Below are 13,421 nucleotides of genomic sequence, written 5' to 3'. Positions count from 1 at the left end.
GCCCTAGATTTTCTGAAGACTTTCTCTTTTTTTTTCAAAGGGTGTCATAGCTGTACATTTTACATTTAAGTTTTTGATCCATTTGAGTTAAATTCTGTTTAAGTTTCAGTGTTTCAGCCAAGGTTAAATTTTTGTTTGTTTCCTCTTCCTTATGGATGTTCAATTGCTTTGGCACTATTTGTTGAAAAAGATATTGTCCTCCATTGAATTGTCTTTGCACTCTTATAAAAAATCAGTTGAGCATATTTGTGTGGGTATATTTCCGTGTTCTTTCTTCTACACCATTGATCTATACGTCTACTCCTCCATCAATACCACACTGTCTTAATTACTGTAACTATGTAATAGGCCTTAACATTGGGTAAATTGATTCCTCCTACTTCCTTCTTTTTCAAGATTGTTTAATATTCTAGGCCCTGTGCCTTTCTATGTAAACTTTAGAATACTCTTGTCTATGTCTATAAAAACCTTGCTGTAATTGACAGGAATTGCATTAAATCACAAAACATTTATTGATTAAGTTCGCCATCTTATATGGGCCCAGGTTGTAGCATCCCAAAGCAATTACAATAGTAACATCAAAGATGACTGATCACAGATCAGCATAACAAATATAGTAATAATGGAAAAGTATGAAATATTGTGAGAATTACCAAAATGTGACACAGAGGCATGAAGTGAGCACATGCTGTTGAGGAAATGGTGGCAATAGACTTTCTTGACGCAGGGTTGCTACAAACCTTCAGTTTGTGAAAAACACAATATTATTGCAAAGTGCAATAAACTGAAGCAAAATAAAATGAGGTATGCCTGTAATTAATTTCTGCTCTTTATTATTTCCTTCCTTCTGTTTGCTTTGGGTTTATTTTGCTCTCCTTTTTCTAGTTTCTTTTGTTAGGAAGTTAGATTATTAATTTGAGGCTTTCCTCTTTAATATAAGAATTCAGTGTTATAAATTTCCCTCTGGATACTGTAATAGCTTTGTCCCACATATTTTGATACACTGTCTTTTCATTTTCATTCACTTTTATATTTTTAAAATTTCCTCTAAGACTTCCTCTTTAACCCATGAATTATTTAGTAGTATATTGTTTAATTTCAAAATGTTTAGAGATTCTTCCGATGTCTTTATGTTAATCATTTCTAATTTGATTCCATTATAATTATAAAAAACACTCTATCATTTTAACTCTTTCAAAGTTGTTGAGGTTTGTATTATGACCCAGGATCTGTTTTATCTTGGCTAATGTTCCATGAGTACTTGAAAAGAATGTATATTCTGCTGTTGTTGGGTAAAGCCTTCTATGAATGGTATCTGTATCTTATTGGTTGATGGTGTTGTTCAGTTCCTCCATATCCCTGCCGATTTTCAGTTTAATAGTCTAGCAATTCATGACTGTGAAGTGTACAAGTCCCCAACTATAACTGTAAGTTCTTCTATTTCTACTCTCAACTCTTTTAATTTTTGCTTCATGTGTTTTGAAGATCTGTAGTTTGGTCCAAACATATTTAGAATTGTTATTTCTTCCTGGTGGATTGACCCTTTTATCATTATGTACTGTCTCTCTTTGTCTCTAGTATCTTTCTTTGCTCTGAAGATGACTTTACCTCATATTAATATAGTCACTTCTATTTTTTAATGTTTGCATAGTATATCTTTTCCCATCCTTTTACTTTCAACATAACTATGTCATTGTATTAGAAGCAAATTTCTTGTAGTAAGCATATGGTTGGGTCATTTTTTTAAAATCTACTTGGCCAATCTCTATCTTTCAATTGGTGTGCCTAGACCATTTATGTTTAAGATAATTAGTGATATGTTAGGGATTAAGTCTGCCACTTTATCTCTTTTTCCTGTTCATTTCCTCTGTTTCTCATTTCTATTTCTCTTTTCTTACATTTCTGTGAGTTACTTTTTAAGTATTCTTCTTTTTATTGTTTTCTTAATGGTTGCTCTAGGTACTATAATATAAATATGTAATTTATCACAGTCTATTGGTATTAGCATTTATCACTTACAGTGAAATGTAGAAATCTTACTTCTAATTAGGTCCCTTTATCTTCCACACTTTCAAATATAGTTGTCTTAAGAATTTCCTCAACAAACGTTGGGCACCATCAGATGATGCTATAATTTTTGTTTCAACTATCAAATATGATTTAAGAATCTCCTGAGGTGTGGAGAAAAGGGAACCTTCTTACACTGCTGGTGGGAATGTAAACTGGTGCAGCCACTATGTAAAATAGTATGGAGGTTCCTCAAAAAACTAAAAGTAGAGTTGCCATATGATCCAGCAGTCCCACTCCTGGACATATCCCAGACAAAACTATAATTTGAAAAGATACATGCACCCCTATGTTCATAGCAGCACTATTTACAATAGCCAAGACATGGAAACAACCTAAATGTCCATTGACAGATGAATGGATAAAGAAGATGTGGTATACCTCTTGCACTGTCGGTGGGAATGTAAAAACTGATACAGCCACTATGGAGAACAGTATGGAGGTTCCTTAAAAAAACTAAAAATAGAATTACCATATGACCCAGCAATCCCACTACTGGGCATATACCCAGAGAGAACCATAATTCAAAAAGACACATGCACCACAATGTTCATTGCAGCACTATTTACAATAGCCAGGTCATGGAAGCAACCTAAATGCCCATCGACAGACAAATGGATAAAGAAGATGTGGTACATATATACAATGGAATATTACCCAGCCATAATAAGGAATGAAATTGAGTCACTTGCAGAGACGTGGATAGACCTAGAGTCTGTCATACAGAGTGAAGTAAGTCAGAAAGAGAAGAACAAATATCATATATTAACACATATATGTGGAATCTAGAAAAATGGTACAGATGAACTGGTTTGCAAGGCAGAAATAGAGACACAGATGTAGAGAACAAACATATGGATACCAAGCGGGGAAAGCAGGGGGTGGTGGTGGTGGGATGAATTGGGAGATTGGGATTGACATATATACACTAATATGTATAAAATAGATAACTAATAAGAACCTGCTGTATAAAAAAATAGCATAAAATAAAATTCAAAACAAAAAGATGTGGTATATATGTGGTACACACACACACACACACACACACACACACACACACACACACAGTGGAATATTACTCAGCCATTAAAAAGAATGAAATAATGGCATTTGCAGCAACATGGATGGACCTAGGGATTATCATAATAAGTGAAGTAAGTCAGAAAGAGAAAGACAAATAGCATATGATACCACTTATATGTGAAATCTAAAATACGACACAAATGAACTTATCTATGAAACGAAAACAGGCTCACAGACATAGAGAACACACTTGTGGTTACCAAAGGGGGGAGGTATGGGAGAGGGAAGGATGGGGAATTTGGGATTAGTAGATGCAATCTATGATATATAGGACGGATAAACAGCAAGGTCCTACTGTACAGCACAAGGAACTATAATTTAATATCCTGTGATAAACCATAGTGGAAAAGAGTATGAAAAAGAAAAAGAATATGAAAAAGAATATGTATAAATGAGTCGCTTTGCTGTACAGCAGAAATTAACACAACATTGTAAATCAGCTATACTTCAATAAAATTTTTTAAAAATCTCCTGAGAATTAAGATACTATATCATACTTACTTCTATATTTAACCATTTCTATATTCTTTCCTTTTTTTTTTTAAATTTATTTGGCTGCACCGGGTCTTAGTTGCAGCACATGGGATATTCGTTGCCATGTGCGGGCTCTTAGTTGCGGCATTCACACGCCGTATCTAGTTCCCTGACCAGGGATAGAACCTGGGCCCCCGGCACTGGGAGGGTGGAGTCTTAACCGCTGGACCACCAGGGAAGTCCCTATATTCTTTCCTTTCTGAAGTTTCAAGCCTTTTTCTGTTATTTCCCTTCTGTTTGGAGAAATTCTCCAACCATTCTTTAAGGGTAGGTTTGCTGGCAACAAATTCTCATAGTTTTCCTTCTGAGCATGTCTTTATTTCTCCTTCATTCATGAAGAGTATTTTCACTGAATATAGAATCCTAGGTTGACAGTTCATTTCTTTCAGTACTTGAAAAATGCAACGCCACTTCCTTCTGGTCTCCATTGTTTCATATGAGAAATCTGCTGTTATTCAAATTGGTAATTTAAATAATGTGTCATTTCTCTCTGGTGGATATCACTTTTTTTTCCTTGTGTAATTATATTTAATTATAATGTCTTCCCATGGATTTACTTGGATTTATCCTATCTGGAATTTACTCAGCCTCTTGAACATGCATGTTTATGCCTTTCACTAATTTGGGGAGGTTTTCAGCCAATATATCTTCAAATATCTATCCAGTCCCACTCTCTCATCTCCTGAGACTTTTATGACATGAATGCTAGCCCTTTTGCTGTCCCACATGTCCCTGAGATGCTATTCATTTTGTTCCAATCTATTTTCTCTCTGTTGCTCAGGCTGGATAATTTCTATTGATCTGTCCTGAAGTTTACTAATTCTATCTGCTGTCATCTCCACTCTACAATTGAGCTGATCCAGTGAGCTTTTTATTTTGGTGACTGTATTTTTCAGTTCTATAATTTGCACTTGGCTCCTTTTTATAACTTCTATTTCTTTACCGAGATTTTATATTTTTTCATTTATTTGAAAAATAATTGAAAAAGAGAATTCTTAATTGCTTTTGAAACAATTTAATTTTTAAAAAATTTTTTTAATTTAATTTTAAATTTAATTTTAATTTCAACATCTGATTCCTGTCAATATTGGCGTCTGTTGATTGTCTTTTACATTTATGTTGTGACTTTTCTTGTTCTTGGGATGACAAGGAATTTTTAATTGCATTTTGGATTATATACAGTGAGACTCTGGGTCCTATTTAATCAGTTTTCTTCGCAGTCAATCTCTCTGTTGAGGTGTGGCACAAGGACCAAGTGGTTGTGGGTGGGGTGGAAGATCAACTTCCTGTTTAGCCCTGCTGAAACTGTGGACAGCTGGTCTATTGGTCGCTCCATTGGTGTTTGGCTGGAATAGGAAAGGTACTGTCACAAAAGGATTTTATTGTTAGGCCATTCTTTCCCTGGTCCTTTGACTAAAGGAAACAGGCTTTTCTTGGAAGTTTGTTTTTCTGTTTGTTTGTTTTTGTCTATGCCTGTTGTTGGCCCAGGTGGGAAGCTTCTGGAGTGCTCTATTTGGGAACAGATTCTATTATAGAACAGATATTGATTCTATGGGAATCAATAAAAAACCCAGGGAACTCACCTCCATGTCTTTAAGTCTAGGCAGTTCCCCTTCTTTCTACCTTGCAGGTCTTCCTATACTCGTTTGTGGGGTTACGTCCAGGATTTTTCAGTTGTAAGGGGAGGGATGTGATTAAAATATGGCTACTCCATACTGGCAGAATAAAAAGTCTGGATTAGTCTTAATACAAATGACTTCAATCTTCAACATTCATAAGTTCAAAGGAGATTTTAAATAAATTCTTAGCTCACTTTCTCTAACAAGTTTTTCATTCATTAGACTTCATATCTCCAAATATCACACTGCCCTTGTTCATCGGGGAAGCCACCTGAAGGAAGCATTTTAAGCATCTTTTCTATTTAATGTTGTAAGCACCATCAGTGGACACCTATTTAAGGTTCTGGGAGATATACCAATGCTACAAAATTGGGAAGGGGGTGAACTCTAGAGCCAGGCAATGGCCGAACAAAGAGAAAGTCTCTAGAGAAATCTGGCTGTAAGTTTGTTATTTTCTTCCTACCTTGGCCGAAAAAATGACCATGAACAAACATTCCGTGGATACACTTGTTCTTTGAACTATAATGTACTTGTTTCTCTCTCCTAAAAGCAAAGCTGATTATAGTGGTGCTTCCCCCTCAGATTGAAGTTTGGACATTAACTCTGGTATAATTTGTCCTTCTCACTCCGTGTTCCAGTTCTAGTGCATTTCTCCCAATCCTCTATTGTTCACTCCCTCAGAGGTGCCCAAACTTCTACCACCTGCATCTAGGATAGCACCAATGGCACTCCCTACCCATTTGGGCCAGAGGTTCTTCCCAGCACATGCACAGTACATCACAGAGAGCTACCTTGGCCATTGTCCTCAGTCACCTCACGGGGATCTGCTCTCCAGGGGAGGAGCATTATTTTATTGTACCCACATGGCAGGTACAACAAAACAATGTGAGTAATGATAGCTATGAGTCCCAGGACGTGTGACATTGTCACAGCCACAGCTACACTTTCAACCTAAATTGTCATTTGGCCCTGTAGGGGTGATTGGTGGTGGCTGTGATGGTTGTACTGACAGATTTAAGGGTGGCCAAAGGAAAACAGAATTTTATAGAAATCCACTGTGCAAATTTTCCAAGAATGCTCCAACTGGAAAGGAAACTTGTATCCCATTTCCTAAGTTCCTCCATTAACATATCTTCCTTTTGTTCCAGGCAATATATTTATGAAGCAGGCAATGCTCGGAGCATTAAGGATACAGCAGAGAGTGACACTGTCCCTATCCTTGTAAAGCTTACCTTCTAATCCAGGAGTCAAGTTACCCCAATATCTACCCCAACAGTTATTTAATCAATTTTATTAAGTGCAAGAAGAGATATAACAAGTGGGTTCAACTTTCTTTGAAATTACAGCAAGAGCCATATTCTTTCAATGGTGTCAATATGGGTGAAAAGCACAACACAGGATGTGCTTAGAGCAAAGAAAAAGAAAATCAATGTGATTGTTTCAGAACTAGCGAGCATCTGAACTCAATATAAGTATTTTACTTTCATGATTTTATTTGGGCCTCTTCATAAATGTTCTACACACTGGGGTTCCAAGGCCCTAAATGAAAGGGCAGTACATTTGGTGAGTTTCTAAATACTAGGACAGAATTACTGTAATTGATCACTGTGAGGGAGATGGGTGTGCCATGACCCCTGATGCACCCGTCCAGCGGCAGGCCCTACCTCCTTGTTTGTCCTGTCAGCTTGCACCAACGTTCCATTCAGGCAAGGTTCCACGTAGTGAAGCTCCTCGTTATACTGCAAAGGGAAAAACAGCCAAGAGAAAACACTTAATTAAGCATTTAAAGGGTACACAATAATTTAAGGATACACACACACAAACAAAAAAGCAGCACGATCACAGGCTCATTTCATTTACATAAGGTGACTTTCTCAATCAGTGCCCCTACAAAAAAATTGTGCTTAAGTGCAAAGACATACTTTATTCATTTCTTGTTTGAGGGGGAAACTTGTAGAGCACATATTGGTAGATGGCAGTGTTCAGGGTGTACACAGTTAACTGATAATCCTTCAGGGGTGACTCCAAACATAGGGGCTCCCGGGGCATGGTTAACAGTGCATGGTCCAGCTGAGATCTAAAGAGCATTCCACAGAATTCCCTGGCGGTCCAGTGGTTAGGACTCTGTGCTTCCACTGCAGGGAGCACAGGTTCGATCCCAGATCAGGGAACTAAGATCCCATAAGCCGCATGGTGAGGCAAAATAAATAAATAAAGAGCACTCCAAACTTGGGCGGATAGGGCTCCAGCTCTGCCTTTGGTTTCATGAAGCTACGGAACCCATGTGCGGGTCACATGTGAGTGAGTACAGAATGTTGGAAAGGAGGGGCCTGGATGTTCCCCTATAAGAGGCTTTGCAGGTGTTGGTCAGAGCACTGCACATGCCCAGTGACACCACTGTCCACACAGGCCAATGCCAGCCTTCCCATCATTTTTGATTCCAGAATACCCAGATTATGAAAGCTTGTTTTTGTCCAAAGTTCACAGCTAGGAAGAGAAAATTTGAGTGGTCTTATTTTAATTTCTCTCATCAAGCATGGTTCTCTGCACTGTAGCTAGATTGGGACATTCCCAAACACAAATCTAATCATGCCCCCTCTTGTCAATGCCATTCAGAGCTCCCCACTGCTCTGCAGAGGAACCTTCCCAGGGCTTGGCAGGGCTCTGGCCACTCGGCCCTGTTGACCTTTCTAGCATCTTCACTCATTAGCCCTCCCCATAAACTCGGCACCAGCCAGCCCTAATTCCCTTTCTGTCCTCTGAGATGACCCATCTTTTCCTTCAGGCCTTCCACAACTGGGCCTTCTGCCTCAAGCCCTCCTTCGGCATCTCCCTGCTTACGCCTGTTCATCCTCTGGGCCACCTCACTCCTGCCTCCTCTGGGAAGCTGCCTCTGTTGCAAGAGAGGCTCCGCTCCTATCTATTCCAAAATTTTAATTGCCTGGTGCCTGGATCCTTCATCACAATGTGGGACCACATCAGTAGGGTCTATGTCTGGTTCCTCAGTGTATTCCCTGAGACAAGCACAGGTCTGGACCCAGAGTAGGTACTGGGGAACAAATTGTTCAATGAGAGAGTATCATGGCATTTCCACTTTAGGGACCAAAGGCCCAGCCCAGAGCTCCAGAGGGAAGGCACCAAAACCATCTCTCACAGGGCCAGCCTGCAAGCAAAGTCTGGCTAAGAAGTTTGGACTTTAAGCCTAGAGGCAGTGAGAACCATAGGCTGTGGGCAGGGGAGTGGGTGAAATAAAGAGATCAGCTTGGGACAACTACTCTAGACACACTGCAGGGACAGACTGCAGAGGACCAGACTGGCAGCTGCTGCAACAGTGACTAAGATGTATCAGGTTTCACCTACCAAGATGTTTAATAGCAAGTACGGGTAGTGATGACACTAATATTTGCAACTAACTGTTGGTGAGCATTTCCTTTACCTAGACACAGGCTAGACTTCATTCACAGGATACCTCAACCTCAGGTAGTTAAGTACGTCCAATCACTCCCCCTTTACAGATGGGAAAACAGAGGCCGAGTAAGGATGATCAACTTACCCAAAGTCACTGAGGAGTACATGGGGTGGAGTCCAGATTCAAACCCAAGCAGTTTGACCTCCCAACCACTGACCCCAGGACCTCAGAGCCCCCAATTTCTCCTCTCTGGCCCCTAAGCCTATGTTTCCTATCAATCTGACTTTTCCTCCCTCTTTCATCTTTGTTTTTAGTCACATAAAACCATCAGAAAAATTATAGCTCAGTGGACTTAGAGCTGAGATGAGGCATGGAGAAAAAATAGATTTATGCAATTCTGAAATCAGCTGTCGACAAATGGAATGTCATCTCAGGATCCAGGAAGCAACTGCACAGTCTAACCTGAAGAAATGCTTCTCCAAAATTCTCAGTCCAGGGAATTCCCCGTCAGTCCAGTGGTTAGGACTCCGCACTTTCACTGCTGAGGGCCTGGGTTCAAACCCTGGTTGGGGAACTAAGATCCTGCAAGCCGCACAGTGTGGCCAAAATAAAATAAAATAAACAAAACTCTCAGTGCATATAAAACTGACACTGGAAGTTGCTGGGGAAAAAACAAAAACAAAAAAAAACCCAGCCATTTTTCCCCTCCTCCACCTCCCTCACTGACTGATTTGGTTCAGGGTGATAATATGCCCATTCCTAAAGCTTAATTCCTTTCATTCCTGAAGCATAATCAGTCTTAGGCAATCACAACTATTTGGTCCCGTTCTGTTGGATACAGGCTTTCATAGCATGTCTTGCAGCTGTGGGTGGTCAAGTAATCCATTCCCAGCCAATGAAACATAAGGGGTAGTTTTCTGGGCAGTTTCAATGAAATTTTTTTCTTGCCATTAAAGGAAAACTCTTCTACATCCACTGCCTTCCTTCCCTCTTGAGATGCTATTGTGGAGCTGCAGCAGCCATTTTGCAACCATGAGGTTGCAAAGGTTGACAAGGTTAAGAATGGAGAGCAAGGCTCAAGGAAGACAGAGCAGGAAGATAGAGCCAATGTGGGGTCTTGTTGACACTGTTGAACCACTGTACCAAACTGCAGCTGCCCTCCTTGAGGCTTCTTCCATGAGATTATGAAACACCTATATACTGAAGCAACTTTTATTCAATTGTTCTGTAACTTGCAGCCCAAAACTTTCCAACTCCATTTTCCAGGTAAATTTTAAAACTTTATCTACATTCTACCCGATACACATTCACAATGTTGATTCCTGGGGTTCTATACTCTGAGGTAGGAGTCAGGACACTTGGGTCCAAGTCCCGCCCCTGCCATACACTCAGTGTGTGGCCTTGGGGAAGTCACTAAACCTCTCTGATCCCAGGTCATATGCATAAGGTGCTAATTCATCTTCTGTTTACCCTCCATGGGCCCCTGTGAGGATCCAATGAGGCAAAATACCTGAAACTGCTTTGTTATGTAAAGGCCTGTATATGTGGGGGACCGGAGAGGGGCTTACAAGTAAAGAAGACCAAGAAGTTCTTGCCCTCATCAGGGAGGAACATGTGCAGTAATCAAAACCATGCTCGCCGTCACTGTGCAAGCCCTGGCCACAGTGGAGGAATCTGCTCTTCTGAACCCCCGCCAGCTTGTTAGTGGCATCATCCAAGCTTGCAGTTAACTAATTTCCCTTGACTGCATCAGGACAAAACTATGCTGAGCAATCTGGACTGTATCACCAAAGGGAACGGGGCTCAGCCGTCTGTGTGAGGGAATGGTGCACACCAAGCAGCTGTGCCAAAGAGGCCCATGGGCTGTGTATGCTCACCACGCTACCCAGCATTCCTCCAGAGGGGGACACCAAGGGTGCCCTGCATGTAGAACTACTCCCAGGCTCCTAGCAGTTCTCCTTTTGGAAACCTTCCCATTTCTGCATTTTAATGGATGGCCCCTAGATTTCCACTTTGTGAAACAATGTGAGATGGCCAAGTCAATTTACAACTGAAGATCTGGTCACCTCTAGTCCTAAGATACAATGGCCTCCTTCAGCTCTCCTTCATCCCTACTTAAACAATCAGATATCAATGGTCTAATAGAAAAGGATGCAATGCACACCATCATTAGCCAGATGCAATGTTCTTCTGCCATTTGTTTTTGCTCCCTCCCACTACCAAGAGTGAACCCCAGGGAGGCACTCAACCACCCCCTACTCTCCCCAAACATTTTAGTCCTTCCTGCAAGTTTCTGGGAAATGGGAGGAGTATCTTAGCAGGATAGGAGAGAGCCCAGGCAGCCCTAGAGATGGTCTAGCCAACCCACTAAACATGTGGTGAGGAGATGGACAAAGAACTTTCACCCTTTAAAGAGCTTAGAATCTACCACGTAGACTCAGGGCCTCAGTCACTGTCAGTTTTCTTCTCCCTTTCTCCTGGCTGGTTGGCTCTTCTCCTCTGATTCACACAAGGGTAGAGCAGTAGAGCTAAAGCAACTGCGACAAACGGGTGGGTTCAAATCTGGGCTCGGACACACACTAGCTGGGTGACCTTGGCCAAAGCATCTCCACTCTTTGGGTGTCAGTGTTCGTACTGGGGGGATGGGGATTGTAACTGCATCTTTCTAACGAACTCACCGTGAGGATGAAATGAGATGGTTCAGTAAAGAGTCAACAGAGAAGCCGCATGTAAGAAAGTGTCTGGGTGTACGAGCACAAGAAAGAAAATATTTATGTGAGTGTGCTGTGTGCTACACAGAAAGACTGACAGCTGGTACTTGCTAAGTAGGAAGGGGGTGTTGGGGCGATGGCCATGACTTACTCTTGGGAACAGGGCTCACGTACCCCTGACCTCTGCAGAGAGCACAGACTGCATTCGTTGGAGAGAAGCGCTGCTTCAGTAGGCACATGTGACTTTCTAAATACCTGAGACAGAAACCACCACATTGTGTGGCTGTACACTGCCCCACCCCAGGCCACACTCTGAACCCTCCCAATCACCTGGGTCTTTGGCAGACAGGGAGCCAAGACAGAGCTGCCAGCCTACTGCCAAATACCAGCCGGGAAGGTATCTGCCATGAAACCCTTTGTTCGTTTGCTCCCTGAATATTAACCAAGCACCTGCCATGTGTCAGGGATATCAAACACTGGCTAAATTTGCACATGATCATCACTGTGGAGTGATCATGGACCACTTTTTCTTACTTTTATTAGTAAAAGAATGTGCTCAATAATGTTTGCTTTTCCTTTTCATGACAAAAAAGTGCTTATTTGTGATGTTGCCATGGTCCATCCAAAAAAAAAAAAGCCTCAAGAGAAACCCATGCTATTCAGGCCAACCACCAAACTCTAGGCTCCGACAGCAAAGAATACATCACCATCTGCCTTTTCTTTCCTTTTGCCCAATCTCTGGAAGTACTCCCAACATCTCGCATTTTAAAGACACAGCAAAATCCTCAATGGGAATTTTAATGAGGAAAGCCAAGTTTCATTCAATGAATGGCCAGAACTTTTGGGAGAAGAATCTAAAAACAAAGAACAAATGGGCTGGGCTCACCCACCAAGATTCATGCAAGCTTCGGCATTGGTGTAGAACAGTGTCACATGTTGGTTCATGTAAATCTCAGCCCAGAGACTGGAGAGCAAAGGACAGCTGGCTGGGCTCTGGATGATACTGGGGATTCTGAACCCTGCTTAACGTTGGAAGCTGGACATGATTAATGAAAGCAATGCAGCTTTCAGGCCTAACAAAAGAAGATCAACAGTTGCCTTTAAGGATAACGAGGAAAGACCTCATGAAGAAGGGAGAGACTTTAGGGAACATGTGGACACGTCACCCTGCAGCAGAGACTCCTTCCATGTCTTCCACTGCCTTCAGGGGATGTACCAGTTCCTCTACGTGGCTGACCAGACTTGCTTGATCTGGACCGCCCCTCTCAATCCAGTACCATTCTTTTCCCCATCACCCCCACCTACCCACTCTCTCTGCCTCCCACATTCACCCCCACTCCACTATGTCCAGTCACTGAACTCCTTTCGGTCAAGCCAGCCAGGCCTGTACTTCCTGGGGGTGGGAGAGAACTTACTACAACCTGAAAATAGCACTTTCCTCCTCAATTGTTATTCTCCTTTTTCCTGCCCTACCTCATTGCATATGCCTGGCTAATGCCTACTTATCTCAAAGTGTTCACTTCGTCATCGCTTCTTCCAAGAAGCCATCACTGAGCCCCCCGTTGGCTGCATGTTCCAGCTTTGTGCTCTCTAAGCCTCCCCGCCCCGACCCAACCCTCTCTGAGACTGCTCTGTCCACACTCGACTGTGAGCACCTGCTTCCTGGTTGCATCCACATCCAAAGCACACACATACACACAAAACCTCAAAGTCCATGCAGGAAGACAACCTGTCTTCCTTATCTACAAAAGCAGCCTCAGTACTTAACTCTTAGCACTCAATAGTATTTGTTGAATAAATAAATAACCAGAACAAAGAAATGAAAGGCAAAACTGAAGATCACTGATGGAAAAGATTAGAAACAAAGCGAAGAGAAGAAAAAAAAATAGTTGACACAAAGACAAAAAAATAAATAAACTAATATGATAAGAATCTCTAGCCTCTTTGAAAAACAGGTAATAAACAAAAAGTAAAGGAAGTAAATGCATACGTTTTAGA

General features: G+C 41.4%; 1 protein-coding gene across 1 annotated transcript in view; it reads right to left on the bottom strand.

Moving 5' to 3' along the window:
* CACNA2D3 (calcium voltage-gated channel auxiliary subunit alpha2delta 3) overlaps positions 1–13,421 on the bottom strand; it is a 791,777-nt gene that overhangs the window by 418,162 nt on the left and 360,194 nt on the right. Inside the window, exon 9 of the mRNA XM_061195439.1 lies at positions 6,968–7,042. Coding sequence (XP_061051422.1) covers positions 6,968–7,042 — 75 coding nt within the window. The remainder of the gene's footprint in view (positions 1–6,967; positions 7,043–13,421) is intronic.

The sequence above is a fragment of the Eubalaena glacialis genome, chromosome 7, assembly GCF_028564815.1.
Source record: "Eubalaena glacialis isolate mEubGla1 chromosome 7, mEubGla1.1.hap2.+ XY, whole genome shotgun sequence".
Taxonomy (NCBI): domain Eukaryota; kingdom Metazoa; phylum Chordata; class Mammalia; order Artiodactyla; family Balaenidae; genus Eubalaena; species Eubalaena glacialis.
Note: the sequence above shows the minus strand (reverse complement) of the source record. Positions and strands in the feature narration are given on the sequence as shown.